Source organism: Gracilinanus agilis, chromosome 1, assembly GCF_016433145.1.
Source record: "Gracilinanus agilis isolate LMUSP501 chromosome 1, AgileGrace, whole genome shotgun sequence".
Taxonomy (NCBI): Eukaryota; Metazoa; Chordata; class Mammalia; order Didelphimorphia; family Didelphidae; genus Gracilinanus; species Gracilinanus agilis.
The window spans coordinates 113,540,395-113,564,460 of NC_058130.1; the positions used below are offsets into that span (position 1 = coordinate 113,540,395).

Consider the following 24,066-nt stretch of genomic DNA (forward strand, 5'->3'; position numbering starts at 1 on the left):
TACACAATAAATTCTAGTAGCTCCATATTGCCGCCAAGTTTTAATATAAATTTTGCTTGGCATTCAAGACTCTTTATAATCTTCCCCTTCCCTTCCCTTCCCACTCTTTGTATACCTTATATTATATACCACAAATTCTATGATTCAGAGACATTCTATCCTCTCAATCCAGGCATTTTCATTAATATAAAATACTCCCATTCCTTATCTCTGCTTCCTAGATTCTTTTAAATTCCTGCTAAAATCTTACCTAAAGGAAGCCATTCCCAATCCCTCTTAATTCTAGTTGCTTTCCTTTGTTGATTATTTTTTATTTATTTAGTATATTTTTTTGTTTCTACAGAGTGATTTTTCATGTTCTTACCCCCATTATATTTTGAGTTCCTTGAAAACATGTACTCTCTTTTAACTTTATTTGTAACCCTAAATTTTAGTACAGTGCCTGGCACATTTTATGAGCGTAATGTATTAATTGACTAACTGCCTATGCATGTGATCTCAGGATCATTTTAGCCCTAGGCTTAAGCTGATCATAGTTGTTAAACTAAAACTAGGTTTAGCTTAATGCTGAAAAAGTCAGGGGGAAAGTTCCAAGCTCTGACAGAGATAGAATAAACCAAAAGAAAGCTGTGTCTCTTGGGACCATCAAGGGAGAAGAAAGGTATAGTGCAGAAAGAATCTGTCCTTCCCAGCATTATTTGATGGGAGGAGTCAGAAAAGTGAGTTTTCAACAAATTTTATCTCATAGTGACACCTACTGGTTACATGAGATAATGTAAAGGGGGTAAAAAGAGGTACTATTAACTGGGAAATGAAATATTTCACATGAGAAGGTGATACCTTAGTTGAGTTCTGAAGTACACTAGAGATTGTAAGAAGCAGAGATGAGGAAGAAGAACATTCAGAGATGAGAGGCACTGAGTTTTTTAACTTGATGAATTTTGACTAGAGAAAAGGAAATTAATGAAGTCTTCCTCTCTTTTTAAGTAAAACTTCAGTACTCAAAGATTTTTATAAACTTTCTTTAAAAAAGCATTTTGCTTAACATATTATATTTACCATGATGATGTACTACCACAGTTCTTAGGATAACATACCACTAATAATAACATTATAAGGACCTTAAAAAATATTTCTAACAGCAAATGTTGCGTATAAAAATGGCCAATCTCCAAAAGCTGCTTTCATAAATGATTAAATAAACAAAATAAATCTCTACACAAAATGACTTACATTTTCTTTCCTTTTTTCTTCTAGAGTTGAAGTATAATTTCAAAGCCAAGTTACATCCTAAGGTAGTTCTATTATTATTATACAAAGACTGACTGACAGAAGCAATCCAACAATTATTAGTAAGGATAGTTACTCCACCATAATCTTTTACAGATTCTGGAGTTCTTTTGGAATTAGGTTTGAGTCTCCACTTTGTAAAACCTATATTTTGCTGTTATTGGGTTAAGCTTATTTCCCAAGATAATAAATCCCTCTTGGTTGAAAAGTGTTTTATAGAAGCAATGGATCTTTCTTTTTTCAGTACACTTTTCTCTTGGTTCTTAAGTATTCAACATCACTTTTATAAAACTGAAAGGGCAGGTTTTTGATCCAAAAATCCATTGATCCACATTAGGATGATTAAGCTATATCATACTATATGACTTCTCAGAAGAATATTATTTTTTGAACCTAACACATTAAAAATAACCTCATGAAATGCAATTAGTAGTATTAACAAAAGTTAAAGTGTTTATAATATTGAAGGTTCAAATTTCTTTTAGCTTATGTATTAATTGCACATGATCCAAAATAATTTTTTTCATTAAAAAAAAGTTGAAGCATCTTTTTCCCTTGGATATTATTCACAAGTTTTATTAGGGGGGGTTATATATATATGTGTGTGTGTATGTACACATATATATATTTAAATATAATATACATTTATATGTTATAAATAAAATAAACATAAATATAATAAATATATTTAAAACCCTAAAAGAATTTGGAAGATAATCTCTGCTTAACTATATGTATATCTATTGCAAAATGATATGATGCCAAAGAATATGGAATTCTGACTCATAATATCACCAATTTGGCAGGACTGGCAATAGAGAATAAATTTAAATTTAATGTAAAAGAATATTTATGAAGAATGAAAGATACAAAGAAGAGGAATATGAGAGTATTGACGTTTATAAAGCAGGCTGAACAAAAATAATAAAGTGGGAGGAAGCGGGATAATAGAGCTCCCCTCCCCAAAACATCTCCAAATCAATCTAGAAAATGTACCAGATTAAATCCTGATGGAAACTTCCCTCCCCCCCAAAAAAATCAAAAAACAAGAATAACGGGGCAGCTGGGTAGCTCAATGGAGTGAGAGTCAGGCCTAGAGACAGGAGGTCCTAGGTTCAAACCCGGCCTCAGCCACTTCCCAGCTGTGTGACCCTGGGCAAGTCGCTTGACCCCCATTGCCCACCCTTACCAATCGTCCATCTATGAGACAATACACCGAAGTACAAGGGTTAAAAAAAAAAAACAAGAATAACTCCATAAAATCAACAGTAAGGTGGTTTAGAGAGAGATAGGAGTTCAGAGTGAAACTGAATAAAGGAGAGAAAGGTTAGAACTTCCCTATCCTAAGCACCACTGCCATAAACCCTAGGGACAAGAACAGAACAAACAGAAGGAATCCACAAAGCAGCTCTGGAGGTCAGGATTAGCAATCTCATCTTGTTTGCTGAGCAGGGAAAGCCTCAGTCTGCCCAGTATACCACTGGAATCCTCAGGCAGAGGGCACTGGGAACAGCAGTGTCTACTGCGACATCAACTCTGGAGACCTGGGTTAGCCCATGTCTGGGGACTATAAAAGTAGACACCTCAGAGAAGGTAGACACCAGGCCCTAAGGCCAGGAACTCAAGTCTCTCTGCTAACAAATAAGGGACTTTGGAGACTCCAAAAATGCCAACTGGACATCTGCTCTTTTGGAGACTGTGGGGGATGGAAGAGGAAGAGTAAAGAAGGAGAGAGTACCCACAGATGAATTTATATGCAGAGGGACTGGGGCCCCATAAGCTGCCAGGAGAGGGGAGTCCCTGTTTGTTGCCACAGGGGGAAGTGGATTAGCTCCTTGAAGTTGCAGTAACAGAACTGTCCAGGGCTCTAGTTAGAATACCTAAGGTCAATCATCCACTGGTACTTGAGGAAGGGAACCTGAGTACATAATATTCTGAACTGCAATAACTAAATAAGACCAAAGAAAAAACAGACACCCAATGAAAAACACCAAAACCTGAGACAACATACATCAACACAAAAGGAATTGTGGGACTCTAGAGAAAAGTCAATAATTAAGGCTATTGGCATGGCTGCTAAAATTCTAATTAATTAATTAATTGAAATGGGCAAGAAAAGAAAAAAAGTACCCAACTCCTGATAGCTATTGTGGGGACAGAGAAGATCTTGGCTCAAACTCAAAGGACAGTGAAGTAAAAGCACCTACAATAAACAGCCACAAGCTCAAAAGAAGTTTTCTGGAAAATCTTTTAAAAAGACCTCAAAAACCACATGAGAAATGCAGGGGAAATTAGAAAAAAATAAGAGCAATGCAATAAAATTATGAAAAATGATCACCCAAATAGAAAAAGAGGTTCAGAAACTTACAGAGGAAAATAATATACTAAGATCTCGAATGGGACAACAGGAAGCTAACAATGTACTAAGATGATAAGAAATAATAAAGCAAAATCAAAAGAATGAAATAAGAGAATATGAAACATTTTATCACAAAAACAACTGACATGAAAAATAGATTGAGGGGAGACAATATAAGAATAATTGAACTAGGGGGCAGCTGGGTAGCTCAGTGGATTGAGAGTCAGGCCTAGAGATGGGAGGTCCTAGGTTCAAATCCAGCCTCAAACACTTCCCAGCTGTGTGACCCTGGGCAAGTGATTTGACCCCCATTGCCCACCCTTACCACTCTTCCACCTATGAGCCATTACACAGAAGTTAAGGGTTTAAAAAAATTTTTTTTAAAAAAAGAATAATTGAACTAGAAAGCTACAAACAAACCAAATAAAATTTAGATACCATTAAGGAAAACTATCTAGAAATTCTAGGAACAAAAGATAAAATAGAAATTGAAAGAATCCACCAATCATCACCTCAAAGAGACCCAAAGATGAAAATGCACAAGACACCATTGCTAAATTCAATTATCTTCCCCTCTTCCTCCCTTTAAGGAGGAAATACAAGCAACAAGAAAGGAAAAAAAACACATTTAAATACTGTGGAGCTATAGTCAGAATAACCCAAGACTTAGCAGCTTCAACATTAAAAGACTCAGGACATGGAATACAGCATTTTGCTGAGCAAAAGAACTAGGCTTATAACCAAAAAAAAATTTTCTGGCAAAGATGAACATTATTATAAATGGGGAAAAAATAGTCATTTAACAAACTAAAGGAGTTTCAATTATTCCTGGAGAAAAACCCAGAATTCAGCAGAAAATGTCATCTATAAGGTGATGATCTATACTAAGTTAATGAAATATTAATCATAAGTAACTCAAAAAAGTCAAACTGTTTTTAACACTAGTAAGACAAAATGTCATCTATGGCCCCTTGAAATAGCATCATTGCCTGGGCAAGTTGAAGAAGTATGTATGGATAAAAGACCTGCAGTAGAGGGAATGGAACGGAATGAGTCAAAATGTAGTGGAATAGATCAGGAGGAAATAGAGTGAAATTGCTAACTCATGTGGAAGAGGAAATGAGAGGAGGAACTGCCATGGAGAAGGGGAGGCTGGGGGGGAGGGAGGTTATGAGTATAAGAATTCAATTCTCATCAAATCTGGGATAAAGAACAACATACACAATTAGAGTTGTAAAATTTTCTTAACATACAGAGAAACAGAAGGGAAGAGTAGGTCAAGAGAAAGCAGAACAAGGGGATAACAAAAAGAGATTAAGGAAGGATACCCAGAGGGGAGTATATATCAAAAGGAATGGGAATAAGGTAAGGGAATAGGGGAATCAAAAAATAAGAGGGCACAAATGGGAGATAAGGAAAGGGTTTTGGTAAAGATGGATAAAATAATAAAAAGGGGGAAAAATAAGGGAGTGACCTTTGGAAAGGTGGGCCAATGTGGAAATAGGAAAGCAAAGGGAGAGGATAAGGGGATTTTTGGAAAGGGATGTGAATAGGAGAGGCAATGGTCAAAGGAAATTGGAAATCTGTGGAGGAATACAGCAGAAAGAAAGGAAAAAGGGGAGAAACAATGAGAAGGACAGACTAGATGGAAATGCTCAACTAGTAACTACAACATTGAGGATAATGGGATAAATTCACAAAGAGGAAGAAAATGGATAGCAGAAAGGTTCAAAAACCAGGACCTGACATTTTGATGTTTACAAGAAACATACCAGGGGCAGCTGGGTAGCTCAGTGGAGTGAGAGTCAGGCCTAGAGACAGGAGGTCCTAGGTTCAAAACCCAGCCTCAGCCACTTCCAGCTGTGTGACCCTGGGCAAGTCACTTGACCCCCATTGCCCACCCTTACCAATCTTCCACCTATGAGACAATACACCTAAGTTAAGGGTTAAAAAAAAAAAAGAAAAAAAAAGAAACATACCAAAAATGAGAGCTGCACATAGAGTGAAGGTGAGGATTTGGAGCAAAATATATTATATCTATTATACTTCAGCTGATCCAGAGAAGGCAGGGGCAGCAATCATGATCTCTGACAGAATTAAAGCTAAAAATGGATATAAATGGAAGGGATGAACAGAATAACTATATTATATTGAAAAGTACTGTGGATAATTAAGTATTATCAATATTGGACCTGTATGTACCAAGTGTTATAGCATCCAGATTTTCTTCTTTTTTTTTCTTTGAAACCCTTACTTTTCCATCTTAGAATCAATATTGTGCACTGGTTCCAAGAAAGAAGACCGGTAAAGGTTAGGCAATGGGGGTTAAGTGACTTGCCCAGAATCACACAGCTAGGAAGTGTGTGTCTGAGGTTGGATTTGAACCAAAGACCTCCCATCTCCTGGCTTGGCTCTCAATTAAAAATGAGATACAGATGGAAACAGATAACAAAATAATAATAGCAGCAGATTTTAATTTTCCCCTCTGAAAACTAGATGAATATAACCCCCACCAAAAATAAGAAAGTAAAAGAGATTAATAGAACCTTAGATAAGTTAAATAAAATAGATATCTGGAGAGTCCACACACACTTGCATGAGGTTAGTAATAGATCTAAGTCTGAGCATACATGTATTCCAAACATGATTTCTAGTGGGACAACAATGGATTACAGAGCATAAGTATTCTGTAGAAGTCTTACTTTAACACTAGTCATACTATGGAGATAATCCTGCATTTCTGAGGGGTTGTGGCACTGGAAGAAAAATCCCACTAAGTATGACCAAGCTGCAAAGACTTGTTTTGGAAAAAGTATGGTCCTAGCAACAGATTTTGTTGCTTAAGGACCAATCTTGCAAAACATGGTCCTGGTAATAATGTATGTTAACTGAGAACCAAATGAGTTAAAGTGATCAAATTAAATGCTGATAGAAATATGGAGAAACAGGCCTAATATTGTATTGCTAGAGTAGCTATGAAATTTTTTTGGAAACAAGATGGAAATATATATACATATTAAAAGCTGTAAAGCTGTTCCTGCTCATTAACCTGGGGATTCCATTACTTCCATTACTTCCATAAAGGCATTACTGAGAGAGTAAAAAGCTGCGTCTGTATGAAAATACTCCTGGAAGCTTTGTTTGTTATGACACAATAAATGGAAATAAATGCAATGAATGGGAGAAATGGGTGAACAGATTGTAATAGTTGAAAATAATATATTGTAATTGAAATAACATGTTGAAAATATAAAAAGAATAATGGAAATATATGAAGGGATGCAAAGAAAAGAAAAAAGAATAAGAAGAATACATACCATGATAAAAATTTTTTAAAATAACAGTCACAAAATCAAGAGAAAAAAGTATTCAAATAAAACAAATCCAAAGGGAACTCAAAAAACAGAGAATGTTTATATTAGCATACAAATATAATTTACACATTTTAAAATATAAACAATGTGGAGTTTGTGGTTCTGCACATAATCTTCTTTATACATTTGTTTAGTTTTTGGTAGTGGTGGTTACCAAGTATATAATTTAAAATTTTATAAAAATTAAATTAAAAAAATTAAGCAGCCGCAGTGTGGTTCAGACTCTAGAAGCAAAGAAGGTTGTTAATTTCAACATCTAGTCAAGTTTTAAGAGGAATAACCAAGGCAGAAAACCCAGACAAATTGAGACCATGCAATTCTGTCACTTAGAACCAGCAAATTCCCAGTTGGATAAGAGGTCAAGTCTCAGAGCAGGTTACTATGGCTCTGACACAAACCCAAGTCATGACCTTATAGGGATCAGAACAGGAGCAGAAAGCAGAGTTGGCCATGAATCAGACCATTTAGAAGTATAAGCTTGCATATCCCTAGCCTGTCCCCAATATCCTAAAATAACATTACTCAATACTCCCCAAGAAAGCAGCAACAAGACAATTCCAGATCTTCCCTCCAGAAGTGTCACAGAGTCCAGACCTAACATCAAGTCCAAAGTCAAAAAGTAAGCTAGAAGAATAAACAAACAAACAAAAAAAAAAGAGTACCACCATAAAGAGCTGTTATGGTGGAAAGGAAGCTGAAGACACAAAATCAGAAGGGAATGATTCCAAAAATCTACAAGCAAAGAGAGTCACAGAAAAATTCAGCTTGGACACAAATTCAACTAGAATTCCTGGAGGAGATAAAGCAAGAGCTTAAAAAAAGTCCAAATTTTTTTTTAACAAGTGAGAATACTTGAAAAAATATGAAAAAGAATTGAGTGATATATAAGAAAAAAAATGTAAAGGATATAAACAGCTTTAAAAAAGGGATGCAAAACCTTGCCAAAGCAACTACTTATGAATTGGAATGAACCAAATAGAAGCCAATGTCTACATGAGATATAAGATATATTAAAACAAAATAAATATATACATATATATGCAAGATATTTCATACCTTAAACAAAGGACCTAGGGGGGAAAAAGATCAAGAAGAAAAAATTTAAGAATCACTGGACTCTCAGAACACTATGCCCCCCAAAAAGAGCCTACACATCATATTTCAAAAAATTTTAAAACTGCTCATATTTCTTAGAACCAAAGGGCAAAATGGGCATAGAAAAAATATACATCGCTTTCTGAATGAAACCTCAAAGTGACATCATAATCAGGACTTCCAGGTAAAAACAAAATACTGCATGCAATCAAAAAGAAAGAATCGGGGCAGCTGGGTAGCTCAGTGGATTGAGAGCCAGGCCTAGAGACAGGAGGTCCTAGGTTCAAATCCGGCCTCAGACACTTCCCAGCTGTGTGACCCTGGGCAAGTCACTTGACCCCCATTGCCTACCCTTACCAATCTTCCACCTATAAGTCAATACACAGAAGTTAAGGGTTTAAAATTAAAAAAAAAAAAAAGAAAGAAAAAAAAAAAAAAAGAAAGAATCTAAGAACCAAGGAGCCACAGTTTGGATCATACATGATGGAGCAGCCACCATTATAAAGAAAGAGAGAACTTGAAATGCAATATTCTAGAAAGCAAAAAATACAGGTTTACAACCAAGAATAATTTACCCAGAAAATCCTCAGTATAATGCTATAGCGGGGTGGAGGGGTGGGGGGAAGGATCTTTAACGAAACAGAATTTCAAAATATTCCTGATGAAAAGAACAGAGTTGCATCAACACACTGATGTTCAAACACAGAAGATAAACATGAAAAGGTAAAATGAATGAACAATGATGAGGGACTACATGAGGGACAACAAAGATGAGGGATACATGTGTTCTACCTGTTAGAGGTTTCTGGAAAAGAGTGGAAAGAGAAGAAAAAAAAATGCACAGTAAGAAGGGAGATAGAAGTTGGGGGAAAAATGTATCTCATAATCAGGACATATAGGGAGACATGTAAAAATGAATAGGGATTGAGGGGAATGGCTGACACTTCAATCTCACTCTGAATTGGATGAAGTAAAGAAGTATACACACATACACATACACACATATAAACACATACACACAGAGAACTGGGTACATAAATGGGAAGGAAAGTAAAGAAGGCAGGAAGAAGAAATTGGAAGGAAGATAATTTAAAGGAGGGATTAGTCCTAAATAAAACAATCTACGGATGTGCAAAAAAAAATTTATAGTACTTTTGAGGTGGCAAAGAATGAGAATCTAAGAGAATATCCATAATTTGGGGAATGGAAAAACAAGTTATGGTATATAAATATGATGAAATATCACAACCATAAGAACTGATGGAGATTTTTTCAAAGAAACTTGGGAAGATTTGTATGAACTGAAAAAGAGTGACCAGAACCAAGAGAACAATTTATATAATGACAACAATAGGATAATGACAAAAAAATTTTGAAAGAATTTAGTAACTTTTATCAATTTAATAAACATGGTTTTAGAGGATTAATGTTAAAACATATCTCCTGATAGAGAGGTGGACTCAGAGTAAAGAATGAAACAAACTGTTTTTAAACATGGCCAATATAGAATTTCTTTTTGATCAACTGCATTTTTATGATGAGTTTTATTTTACTTTCATTCTCATGTGGGGAGGAAGTGTTGGTATAGAAAAGTTAGAAAGGAAATTTCACTGATTAAAAAAAGAATAATAAAATTTTTATTTTTATTTTTTTTTAATTTTAAACCCTTAACTTCTGTGTATTGACTTATTCCACTTAGGTGGAAGATTGGTAAGGGTAGGCAATGACTTGCCCAGGGTCACACAGCTGGGAAGTGTCTGAGGCCGGATTTGAACCTAGGACCTCTCTCAATCCACTGAGCTACCCAGCTGCCCTTTTATTTTAAAAATAAATAAAATTCAAAATGAAGTCACCAAATGTAAAGAAAAAGATCATTAGGCATATAGCAAGTAAATACAAGTTAATTCTACTCTGAGACAGCAGTTATGAAACTTCCAGTATCAAATCTAAATTTTGATTATTTGCGACTTCTCCTCAATTCTGATTCTTCCATTTTGGGGTCAAACAGAATAGGTTTAATGACATTTGTTCAAATACTTGATGATAACTCCTCTAAAAATATCTCCTATAAATATTTTCTTTGTTTTTTTATTTCTTTTTCAATTAGCAAGCATATATTTTCTTTCCCTCTTCCATTTGAAAAGAAAAATAAACTCTTGTAATAAATATGTATAGTTCAGCAAAAAAAGAAAATTCTCAAGTTGGCCATGTCTAAAAACAATTTCCTTCATTCTGCAGTCTGAGTACTTTATCTGTCAGGAGGTGGGTAGTGGTAGCCTTCTAGCTATTTCTTATTTATGACATTTCACCTCCTAAATCCATATCTACAGATTGATAGTCTCTCATGCTTTGAATAAACTAAATATTTGCAGCCCCATTTTGTTGTATTCAAAATTTGATTCACATTCTACTTGCTGAGTGAACTCTGTCCAGATCCCATGAAGCTGCTAGTTCTCTGCCCATTAAAACAAATAATTTATTGTGTATATATTTTTATTATATTTATTTGTGTATATATTGTCTCCTGAGATACAATACATGCTCTTGAAGGTAGATTGTTGCATTTTTTGTCTTTATATTCCCAGTGCTTGATGCAGTGACTAGCATGTAATAGGAACTTAAATGCTCAGTAAATGTTTTTTTTTTCCCCTCTGCCTTTCACTTTTAGGGTACAATATCCAATAGTAGTAATGGTGAATCAAAGGATATGAACCATGTATTTTCTTTCACCAATAATTTCAAATGTGTTTCAGAATACTCAAAAATATACTCAAAGATCTACCAACAGAGTGTAATGCTAATTAAAGTGGCTGTCTTCCCATAGTTCCTCCATCTTTTCTGACTGCCATCTCATATTTAATAACAAATTGAGTTTTCAGTTCACTAATATCCATAAATGTTTTTCAATTAAAGTGCAATCTAAACATATATACTCTATTTTGTATTTGTAATGTGATTTTACTCCAAATTTAAGAATTTACATTCATTATTATTAATTTCTATTTTCTTTGACTCAGCTCACAGTTCTAGACCATCATGAGCTTTTAGGATCCTATCTCTGTCATCCAGTGTGTCTGCAGATCCTTATACCTTTGTTACACAAATATGCTAAGCATGACAATCATGCCTTCATCTTATTCGCTGATAAAAATATTAAACAGAATAGAGCGATATCTCACCTTTAAAATGGAAATATTTACTTTCAAACCTCACCATGATAACATAAGAATAGGTATTAAAAATTTCCTAGATATAAAGTAAATTACTTAGCTTATCTGAATCAAAAACATTTTTAAGATATAATAATGGTAGAAACTTTCATTTTTAAAATTTTTTTTAGTTTACATATCACTTTACATATAACAAGGCTGTGAAGCCACTGAGCAAAGAATCATTCATTAGGTGACCTAGAGGATTGTTTGAATTCATATCCTACCTCAGACACTTATTGTGTCTGCCAACACAAGTTATCTAACCTCTACTTCCCCATCAGTAAAATGGGCATGGCAATATCACCTATCTCATTGAATTGCTGCAAAGATCAAATAAGACAACATATGTAAAACACTTCACAAACCTTAAAGTATTATATAAAAGTTAATTATCATTATCATTAATATACCATTTATGTGAAATATAATATATCATTTATGTGAAATGTGATTAAATGTATAAAAAAATATGATTAAGATCACAAAGTAAGTGTCAGAGCTAAGAAAGTGAACCCAGTTATCCTGACTCCAAATTCAGTGCTTTCTCCAATAATCCCAAACTATCTAACTGAATATTTGAAGTGAAAGAGTTACAAGACTAATAGACTGGCATACAAAATACAATCTACAATGTTTGGAGGTAATAATGCTCCCACGTCTGACAAGGATAAATATGCATATGAGTCAAAGTAAATATGCCATATGATTAATAAATCAGAATGCTATGTCTATTATTATTATCATTAATATCACTTGTCCTCCCTCATAACTCAAATTGCAAAATATAGTACTACTGTTTGTGAAAGAGCAGTGATTGTACATGGGTAAAATAATAACTGAATAAAAGAGGATAATGACAGCTTACCTCATATTCTTTTCTAAGTAATTCCTCTCGGGTAGTACTTATTTCAAGTTCACTTGTTTGTCGCCGTAGAAGGTTAGAGCAATCAAGTTGTTCTAATTCTAGTTTATCAATTTTCTTATGCATATTTTGTATAGCATTATCTTGTTCCTAGAAAAAAAATTTACTTTTTACAATATATTCTATAAACAAAAGAAGTATATAAAGATTAACAAAAAAAGGAGCATGGGATTTAATGTATTTACTTGGGTTAATAACTAACACAAATATGATAGATCACATGTTCTCAAGGTAAATTTCAACCTGTAAAGTGTTACCATTGTACATTAACTGAAAATAGGTATAGCATATTATTAATGTATGCACATTAAATGAACCTTTGTGAATATATATATTTTCTTAATTCTATTAGCCTGTACAATGTCTGTTTACCTCATTAATTTCTAAGAATATCTTAAGATAAAAACATATAAGATTATTTCATGTACTAAAGGCTGAATTAGTTGATTCTCTAGTAATATTTGAGAGATTTGGCTATGAAGTCATGGCATTTAAAATAACTTTATTTTTGAATGAAATTTCCATAGTTTATTTCATCTTCAATTACAAAGTTATCAAAAAATAGAGCAGAAGAGGAAAACTTTTCCAAGTAGGATCTACTACTTAAGTCTTTCAAAGTTCAATTTTAGGGCATATCAGTTAGCACCTAAACTTTAAAAGCCTTCCTTATTCCAAGGATTCATGATTTCATTGGCATTGTTACTCCCTTCATGATATAATTATGAGTTTTCTACAACATAGCAGATAAATTTGTTAAATTAAATATTATTATTATTGTGAATTTAACCATCAACGACAAAAAATTTTTAATATATAAAGCAGGTCAAGAAAGTGGCATTTGTGAGAAACCTATGAAAATAAATATAGACAATATAAAATATCCAGCAATAGACCTACCAAGACAAACCTAGAAACTGTATGAGCACAATTACAAAACATTTTTCACAAATTGTCAGATAATAATCACTTATAGACAGCCTAAGCCAATATAATAAAAATGATAATTCTATCTAAATTATGTATTCAGTGCCATACCAATCAGAGTACTCAAAATTTATTTCAAAAAGCTAGAAAGAATAACAAAATTCATTTGGAACAATAAAAGACCAAGAATATCAAAGGAAATAATGAAAAAAAAACAAACAAACCATGAAGCAAGGTGGCTTAGCTATACCAGATCTCAAATTGTATTATAAAGTAACAATCATAAAAATAATCTGGCACTGGCTCAGACAGACAATACTGGAACAATGGAATAGAACACATAGTAGTAAAAGACCATAGTAAACTTGTGTTTGACAAACCCAAAGAGAACTCACTATTCAATAGAAATTGCTAGGAAAAATGGAAAACAGCATAGCAGAAACTAGGCATAGACCAGTGTTGGCATTGGCGAAGGTTTTCAAATTCACATGCCTAAATTGCAATTTCAAACTGCCTGTCCAAAGAAAGAGCGTAGGACATGCTCGCTTTGAGAGGCTGAGCTGAGCGGGAGAGCATACAAAAAAAATGTCCTTGGGCACTTGGAAGTATGGAAACTGATCAGCTCCCCGAGTGCCAGCTCTGAACACAAGTCAATATTGCACCAATGCTGGCATAGACCAATATCTCATACAACATATCAAGGTAAAGTCAAAATGGAAACACAATTTCTAAATAAAGGGTGATGTCAAAAAACTGTTGTCAAAAATTGTTTCTACATCAATTCCTAGAGGTCATTCCAGTTCACATGGAGTTCCTACAGTTTATTATTCTTTTGAGCTCAATAGTATTCCATCACCAACAGATACCACAATTTATTCAGCCATTCCAAAATTTGTTCAGCCATTCCCCTCGTTTTCCAGTTTTTTGCCACCACAAAAAGCACAGCTATAAATATTTTTGTACAAGTCTTTTTATCTATGATCTCTTTGGGATACAAACCTAGTAATGGTATGGCTGGATCAAAGGGCAGGCAATCTTTTTAGCACTCTTTAGGCATAGTTCCAAGTTGCCATCCAGAATGGTTGAATCAATTCACCACTCCACCAGCAGTGCATTAATGTCCCAATTTTGCCACATCCCCTTCAATATTCATTACTCTCACCTGCTATCATTTTAGCCAATCTGCTAGGTGTGAGGTGATACTGAAGAGTTGTTTTGATTTGCATTTCTCTAATTATTAGAAATTTAGAACACTTTCTCATGTGATTATTGATAGTTTTGATTTCTTTATCTGAAAATTGCCTATGCATGTCCCTTGCCCATTCATCAATTGGAGAATGGCTTGATTTTTTATACAATTGATTTAGCTCCTTGTATATTTGAGTAGCTATTAGACCTTTGTCAGAGTTTTTTGTTATAAAGATTTTTTCCCAGTTTGTTGTTTCCCTTCTGATTTTGTTTGCACAAAAACTTTTTAATTTAATATAATCTAAATTATTTATTTTGCATTTTGTAATTTTTTCTAACTCTCACTTGGCTTTAAAATCTTTCCTTTCCCAGAGATCTGTCAAGTATAGAATTCTGTGTTCACCGAATTTTCTTATAGTTTCCTTCTTCATAATCAAATCATTCCCCCATTCTGAATTTATCTTGGTGTAGGGTGTTAGATGTTAATCTAAACCTAATCACTCCCATATTGTTTTCCAATTTTCCCAGCAAATCCAGGAAAACATTGTACACAGAGACTGATACACTGTGGTAAAAATCGAATGTAATGGACTTCTATAACTCTGAGAGATTTATGGAAAAGAACACTAACCACATTCAGAGGAAGAACTACAGGAGTGGAAACACAGAAGAAAAACAACTGCTTGAACACATGGGTTGATGCAGACATGATTTGAGATGTAGACTCTAAACGACCACCCTAGTAAAATTATCAATAATATGGAAATAGGTCATGATTGATGACACATGAAGAAACCAGTGGAAATGCGTGTCGGCTACTGGGTGGGGGAGTAAGAACATGAATCATGTAACCATGGAAAAAAATTTTTTCTAAAAAATAAAATAAAAATAAATTCTTTCTACATGTAACTGAAAAAAGATTTTTTAAAGAAATTTTTTAAAAAGAAATAAAAGATGATACCATAAACAAAATAGGGGAGCATAAAGCAATTTCCTGGTCAGACCTATGGCTAAGGGAAGAATTTATAACCAAACAAGACACAGAAAACATTATAAGATGTAAAAGAGATAACTTTGATTACATTAAATTTAAAAAAAGCTTTGTACAAACAAAAAGCAATGAATCAAGTTTAGAAGAGAATCAATAATTTGGAAAAAATTTTATAGCACATCTCAGACAAAGGCCTCATTTTTCATATAGAGAACTGAGCCAAACTTATAAAAATGCAAATCATTCTCCATTTGATAAGTGGTCAAAGGATATGAACAGACAATTCTCAGATAAAGAAATTAAAACTATCTTTAATCATATGAAAAAATGTTCCAAATGACTATTAATTGGAGAAATGCAAATTAAAACAACTCTGAGATACTACCTCATACCTATCAAACTGGCTAATACCACAAAAAATTAAAGTGATAAATGTTGGAGGGAATGTGGGAAAACTAGCACACTAATATAGCATTGGTATAGCTGTGAACTAATGCAAACATTCTGAAGAATAATTTGTTTGGATTTACCCTGAGACCTGTTATATTGAATCTCTGGGAGCTTGAAGATCACTTCTGATTGACAAATAAGTCAGTTGGATGGAATGTTCCCAGGGAGTCATGCGAGAGGCAGGAGGAGGGGCAGTTGAGAATCCTGAAAGGGTTCTGGGTCTTTGACCTGTGCTGAGGCTGGAGATTGGTGGATCCTGGTCTTGGAATGAGAGGTGCAAACATCTCTCTCTGCAAACTCTTCCTGTACTTGAGATACCGTGCCAACCTGTACCTGACCACCACCTTGGTGTCTACTGCCCCTAGATATTAGGAGTTACATCATCTAGATATCTAGGTTTCCCAGGGCCCAGGAGGGATCCGGGAAGTGGGCAGGCGATGAAGAAGAGGGTGGAAAAGGGTAGAAATAACTCAACTGTAAGGCTGAAGATCTATTGAAGAAGAAGTCAAAATATCCCAGCAGTTTACCTACTCTGGTTTAGTCCTGGCCAGGCTGAACCAGAGGGAAGCTACATTGATTCTTTATCTGCCAGCAGTTGAGATTTCATTAGCAAATAAAATAGGGTCTCCTATACCACAGTCCTTTACCCTTATCCTTCTTGTTAATATAAAGTTTAAAGTACTTTCCTAAAGCAGTGTCAAACTTGTTTTGGGAAGGGAGAAATCGCAGTCAGAATACAAGGCGTTATCCTAGCTAAAGAGCCCAAATCAATATATCAATTAACCCCAGGTGGATTCTGAAGGGATATACCTCTTAGACCTGAAGGATCCTGCCTGGGCAACTGTTATAAGGGAGAAGGGTCATCTTATTCTCTCTGTACATCAATTTACAATCTCAAACATATCAAGAGACTCCCAATAATTATAACAGACCCCAATTGAAAGCCATCCTCAGGCCCTTTAGCTGAGTTGACCAAACCTGGCCCCAAAAGAACCCCTGAAAGAACTTGAAAAGAAGTTAAAAAAATTAAAAGAAAAAGAAAATTGACAGAAAACCTCAACAGCTGGGGGGAAATTAACAAAAGAAATCAACTCCTAAAAACTAGAACAGGGCAAAAGGAAATGGAGGCACAAAAATACACTGAAGAAAACAATTCCTTAAGGAACAGAATGGACCAAATGGAAAAGGAGGCAAACCTATATTATAAACTAGTAATCATGAAAACAGCCTGGTACCTACTAAGAAATAGAATAATGAATCAGTGGAATAGATTAATTACATAATGCATTGTAACAAACGATAAGAGTAATCTAGTAATTTTGGATTTGATAAACCCAAAAATCCAAACTTTGGGGATAAGAATTCATTATCTGATAAAAAGTGCTAGGAAAACTAGGAAGCAATTTGGAAGAAACTAGATATAGATTGACATCTTACACAGTATATAAGGATAGCAACAAAATGGATAAAAGATTTAGACATAAAGGATGATAACATATATAGATTAGGGGAGCAAAGAAAAATGTATCTGTCACATTTATAGATGAGAGAAGAGTATTTGACCAAACAAGAGATAGAGAGGATTAAAGGAAATAAAATGGATATTTCGATTATATTAAATTTAAAAGGGTCTGCACAAACAAAACCAAAGCAGCCAAATTTAGAAAGGAAAAAGCAAATAAGGGAAAAAATTATATAGAAAGTTTCTCTAATAAAGGCATCATTTCTCAAAACAAGCATTTATTAAAGAACTTCCTACATATACTTGCCCATGTCATAGTTTCTGGGAATTCAAAGACAAAAACAATCATCACTTAATGTTATTACTTAAATAAAACTACATAAGTGTGTGACAGACATAACAAAATTGTTTGTGGATATAAATAAAAACATGTATATACTGATTACTAGTTTTTATCAATTGTCTCATTACAAATGCACTAACATACAAAGGAAGAGCATATTATACAAAAACTTTAAAATACTCCATATAATTGTCAAAATTAAATAACCTCTTTCTTAAGAGAAAAGTGATCAAATGAAATAAATATTTTAATCATCTACAAAGTATAAATTACCACATAAAAATATGCTCTAAATGATAAAAATTAGTAAAAGTGTAAATTAAAACAATTCCAAGTTTTCACCTTACTCCACACAAGCTTGCAAAAATAAAAGAAAAAAGATAAATTAGTATCAGTGGGACTGTAGACAGACAGGTGTTCTGAAACATAGTTATGGCATCTGTAAAATACTTCAACCATTCTAGATTTCTGTTTGGAATTATACAAGAAATGTGATCCACTCAAAAGTAATCTATTCTTCTTCTCTCCCAACTTCCCACATTACTTTTGTAATCCTGTCCCTAGAAATATCCTGCAAGAATGTCAAAGACCAAAAGAAAGGTTTAGTACTCAGCAAAACATTCTCAGAAGTACTCTAGAACAAAGAACTAGAAACAGTATGGGCCAATTAAATGAGGAATGGCTAAAAAAACTACAGCATATAAATGTAATGGAATATTTTTTCATAAAGAAGAAAATGACAAATGCAAGGAACACTAAGAAAGATGGAAAGATCTATATGAACTTATACAGCAAAATAAGCAAAGTCAGAACAATTTGCAAAATAACTAGGATATAAATTTTTTCAAATCACTAAATGGAAGCTGAACTCTAAAGAAAATGCAAAGAAGATCCTAGAGAAGAGATAACAAAATATGTCCCTACCTCAAGGCAAAGAAGTAGAAAATTAGCAGGATAGAGTATTTTAAATGTTTTCAGACAATCTACAAGCAGTCATTATGTACTTACCATTTGGCAGGCATTATGCTAAGTGCTAAGTACACAAATAAAAAGCAAAAATTGCCTGTGCCTTCAAGAATGTCCATTGAAAGCAGGGAGATAACATATCCATAAATTGATAAATACATAAATAAGATAAATAAGGAGTCAATGGAAGAAAGTAGGCTTAAGTAATACTTGAGCTACATCTTAAAAGAATAAGAATTCTAGAAAGCAGGAATGAGGAGAGAGCATACAAGAATGGAGGACAGTCATTTCAAAGGAACAGAGACTAGCGATTAAATGTACTAAGTGAAAAACAGCAAGTGGCACAGTATGGATGGATTGTAGAGTGCACAGAGGGAACTAACATATGAAAACACTGAAAAGACAGCAAGGGGTCAGTTTGTGAAATATTCTCAGTGCCAAAAAAGGGAGCTTTCTCTTTGATACCAGAGATAAATGGAAGCCACTGGAGTTATTAAGTAGCAGTGACATCAGACCTATGCTAGGGCAGATATAGGGAAATTGTCTTAGGAGTGGGAAGAACCTTGTCACCAGGAGTCTAGTGAAAAAAGGCTGTTGTTTTTTAGTCTGAGTCAATCTTTTTTTCGTCACCTTCCTTCTGCAGGGATCTTTTTGGCAACTCTTGCCTGTGCTCAGCAGGAAGACTATGAACTAAGTCAATGATATAAGAAAGAACCTTCCCCTTGGCTCTCTCCCTTTTATCCCAGTTCTGAGAAATGGGCTTGGGGTATTCTGCTTTTCTTTCAGGTACTAGTGTTGATGTACTACTACTAATATTAGCAAGTATTTAGTACTTAAATTAGTATTAATACTAATGAAGCAGGAATTTACATCAAAGCAACCTTGGAACTAACATTGCAGACCAACTGGTACAGCCAGCAATAGAATCTTCAGGCAGCCAGAAGGCCCAAACTCAAGCCTGAGTAGAGTTTTAGAACTGGGATTAATTACTATATTATAACCCAGAGAATCTATAAATCGAATGTCCTTTTCCTCTCTAAGGTCTAAGATTATGTAGAGGTGGGGAGAGTAAATCTATAGATTTATAAATATAAATTTGAAGCAAATCTTTGTGTGCAAAAGTTTAAAAAAAAATTTTTAAAGGAAAGCAATTGCAATGGTCCAGGTCAGAAATGATAAAAGATTCAATTAGGATGTTGGATATGGGAATGGAATGTTGGCAAAAGATAAAGAAAAATGGGGCAGCTGGGTAGCTCAGTGGATTGAGAGCCAGGCCTAGAAACGGGAGGTCCTAGGTTCAAATCCAGCCTCAGACACTTCCCAGCTGTGTGACCCTGGGCAAGTCATTTGACCCCCATTGCCTACCCTTACCCTTACCACTCTTCCACCTATAAGTAAATACACAGAAGTTAAGGGTTTAAAATTTAAAAAAAAAAAATTTAAAAAAAAAAGATAAAGAAAAAGAAAGATTAGATTTAGCAACTGACTATATATGTAGAATGAACAAGAAAAGTCAACATGCTTCCCTATCAAATGGCTTTGCCTAATTTTTTTCTTTATAATATCTTTTATGACATTTTATAAAATTTATGTTTCTTCATAATGTTCTATATAAGTGGGAAATGACTGTGATATGATGAGAAAATATATTAACCAAATGCATTGATTTATTTAAATGAAAACTAAAAATTAATTTGCTTCTTTCCAGATAAAATCAGCTTTTAGTTTAATTTCTGGATTTTTTTATCAAGGAAATGTACAGAGGAGAAGTTTTTTTTTTCATCACTAGATGGTAGTATTGTACATAAAATGCTTGAAAAACATGCTTGTTTACTAAAGAACAGGTGATATTTAAAAGCAACAGAGGAAACCACATCTGCTATATCTGTAAAGAAACACAAATTTTTGCCCTGTCACAGACTAATAGTTTATGATTGATTCATTCCTATCTTTTCATATGAACAATACTCCTATGAAACTGAAGCTTAACAGTTATATGTGAAATAATCTATTCAGAGAAAATACAAAAATATAAGAAAAGTAACATAGCAAAAAGGAGTGAAGCCTAAATTATTTATCTTATTATCTATGGTCAAGGATTCCTACTCCTTTTACCTTAGTGTACAACTTACCACTTCCTGTTCAAACTATTACACATCACTGCACATATCTGGTCAAAATCCATTATCAATCTTAGTATCATCTGACCATGTTACTTTTCTACATGAGGCACCATTACTAGTTGCCCACTATATTAAACGTGTCTTTCAGATTTTAGCTTCTGTTTTCCAAGAGGCTCCATATTCATGCCTCCGATTTCCCCTTGTTCTATTTCAAACCCTCCCTTAAAATATAAGCAGGCAAATGAATGTTTCTTTTCCATTTCTTTCTTTGTTCAAGGATTTCTCATGGATTTAAAGATGCTGCATGCTAGCTTCAACATGCAGTCTATCCTGTGGCTTCTGGGACTGTACTCATGCTATTACTTATGCTTTCCTGCTTCTCTACCTACTGAATTCTTATCTATCATTAAAAAGCATATCAAAATAAAGGTTTTTACATAAAGCAAACCCTGATTCTTCTAATCAAACAACCATCCACTTGAAACTTAACAGAGAGCTTAGTTTTAGAGTTCTCTTATCATATAATATACAGATAACAGTAATAGATGACAGTGTAAGAATCCAAAAAGATCTTGGAAGTTCTATATGATAGGGTTAAATTAATGAGATGAAATTTAATAGGAATAAATAAAAATGTACTTGAGTTCAAAAAATCAACAGGTACAAAGTGGAAATATATTTATCTAAAAAAGGCCTGAGTAATGAAAGCCCATTATAAGACAACAAGGTGATATACCAAACAAAAAAAAAAGAGTAATAAAATGTGCTGAATTGAGAAGCATAGTTTTCAGAAATAAGGATGTGCCAGCCAAAGCATATGTTCAAATTTTATGTTCAGTTTCTGGCATCACAGCATAATAGTGGCATTGATAAGCTAGAAAGTATGCAAAAGAAGAGCAATCAAAATGGTGATAGGCTTTGAGTACACTGCACATGAAGTTCAACTGAAGGAAATGGAGATATTTAACCAGGAGAAGACAAAACTCAAAGGACATAATATCTGTCTAAGTATTTTAATACTTTCTGCAGAAGTGAAATGGACTGCCCTGAGAGGTAAAGGGTTTCCCTTATTGAAGGTCTTCAAACAGAGCTATGGTTATGGAAGAACTTGGACAACTGTCACACAGGACTCAGGCACGGAAGAACTATAAAATGCATAATCAGAAAAAAAAACTAAATCTATCAGATCACAAATCCATTTGATTATTTAAATATCAAGTCCTAAGATTGTGAATTCCATAAAAGCAAGAACCATGTAGTATTTAATCTTTGCATTTCCCTAAATGCTTGGAACAATATTCTAATCAGCCTTGGACTATATTTTATAACACTTAAAGCTGAAGTTGAGCTCTAGTGAATCACTAATTATCATCTGCTTACTATGTATCCATCAATGGTGTTACACAGGTAAGACAGAGAGCTTCCTGAGGGAGTTTTTAATATTGAAGACAAAATAAATAGAAATAAATATGATTTATTCAATACTCTATTATTTGGAAACCAATGATCTAAACAAAAAAAAAATGTTACAATAAAAAGACTTTAAATATTCAAAGACCTAAACTCTTAGTAAAAAGTAATGAGGGGCAGCTGGGTAGCTCAGTGGAGTGAGAGTCAGGCCTAGAGACAGGAAGGTCCTAGGTTCAAACCCGGCCTCAGCCACTTCCCAGCTGTGTGACCCTGGGCAAGTCACTTGACCCCCATTGCCCACCCTTACCACTCTTCCACCTATGAGACAATACACCGAAGTTAAGGGTTAAAAAAAAAAAAATAGTAATGAGAGGGTCAGCTAGGTAGCACAATGGATATAGGCAGGCCTGGAGTCAAGAGAACCTGGGTTCAAATTTGACCTCAAACATTTCCTAACTGTATGTTCTTAGGCAAATCAGCTAATTCTGATTTCCTAGACCATGCTGATCTTCTTAGAATTAATAACAAGGACTTCGGGGGGCTGAACCAAAAGGGCTGAATAGAAGTAGAGAAAGCTCAAATAAAAATCCTCTCCAAGAAACCTTAAAAATAAAGCTTCAAAATGAATATTGGAGTGACAGAACCAACAAGGGAACTGAGTAAAGAAACTTTCCTGCAGAAAATAATTTTTAGAAGGTGGACACAGATATTCACTGGGATGAGAGGGGAATGAGCCTGCAGTAAGGCCCCACTAAGGAATATCAGTGCAAGCCAAAAACAAGTCCTCCCCGCTACCCCACATCTATGATTCCAGGTTCTGGTTCTGAATCTGGGCCCAAGCCAAAGCCAGGGCCCTTAGACCCTGCACAAGCCAACAGCAAAACAATGGCCTGCTTAACGTTCCAAGCCTACAGTGAGGTCCCTAGTACAAAGCAGTTCATGGTGTGCCTGGTTGTTACAGGTCCCGAAGAAGGCTCTGAGTCTCTGCCCAAGGGCAGACTGAGGCCCCAAGCCCCAAACAAAAGATGTTGGTAGGGCACCTAGCTAGTGCAAGCCCAAGGGAAGACTCGAAACCCCAGCTGAAGCCTACAGTGAGGACCTGAACCCCAATACAATGTAGTCTGAAGCCTGCCTGGCCTGAGTAAGCCTAGAGAAAGGCACAGAGGCCCCTACTCAATAAGCTGAAGGCCAGTTTATGAGTCCAAGGACAAGGCATTCCACAGTGTGCCTGTGTGGATCAAGTCCAGAGAAAAAAAAACAAAACCCTAAACCAAGCCTGAGGCTAGATCATGAGCAGCACCAAAGTGTCCTGAGCTCTACAAGCCATTAGCAGTCTCAGGGGGTGAATAAATCAGAAATGAGAGGTGGCTTTCAGAGTTCCAAGACCACAGGTCATCATACCACCATGGAAAAACTGAAATCTGTAGAAACCCAGAAATAAAACAAAACGTAGCAGGAAGGAAAATCTTATGTTTGAAACAGTGTCACCTTTTCTACTGAGAACAGAGCCCACCTTTAAGATAAAAGTAAAAGTCAAGAAGAAGATTGGGAAAATGAGAAAACAGAAAAAAATAGGAAAAAAAAGAAGAGCAAGTCACAGAATCAGAGGGAGTCAGTGAAAGCAAAACAGGTACTTGCAAAACTTCAAAGAAAAATACAAATTGATCTTGGGCTCTGGAAGAGCTTGAAAAGGATTTCAAAAATCAATTAAGAGAGGCAGAAGAAAAATGGAGAAGAAAAATGAAAGCAAAGCAAAAAGAAAATAACACTACAGATCAGAATTGTTCAAATGGGAAAAGAGGTACAAAAATTGAATGAGAAAAGAGTTGCCTAAAAAATAGAATTGACCAAATGGAAAAGGAGGTTTGAAAGTTCACAGAAGAAAATCATTTCTTAAAAATTATAATTGGGCAAATAGAAGCTAATAACTTCTTAATATATAAAGATACAATCAAAT

At 34.5% G+C, this 24,066-nt stretch overlaps 1 protein-coding gene across 1 annotated transcript in view; it reads right to left on the reverse strand.

Moving 5' to 3' along the window:
* CCDC171 (coiled-coil domain containing 171) overlaps positions 1–24,066 on the reverse strand; it is a 508,587-nt gene that overhangs the window by 439,073 nt on the left and 45,448 nt on the right. The window contains exon 6 of the mRNA XM_044685358.1: positions 12,196–12,342. Within this exon, the coding sequence (XP_044541293.1) occupies positions 12,196–12,342 (147 nt within the window). The remainder of the gene's footprint in view (positions 1–12,195; positions 12,343–24,066) is intronic.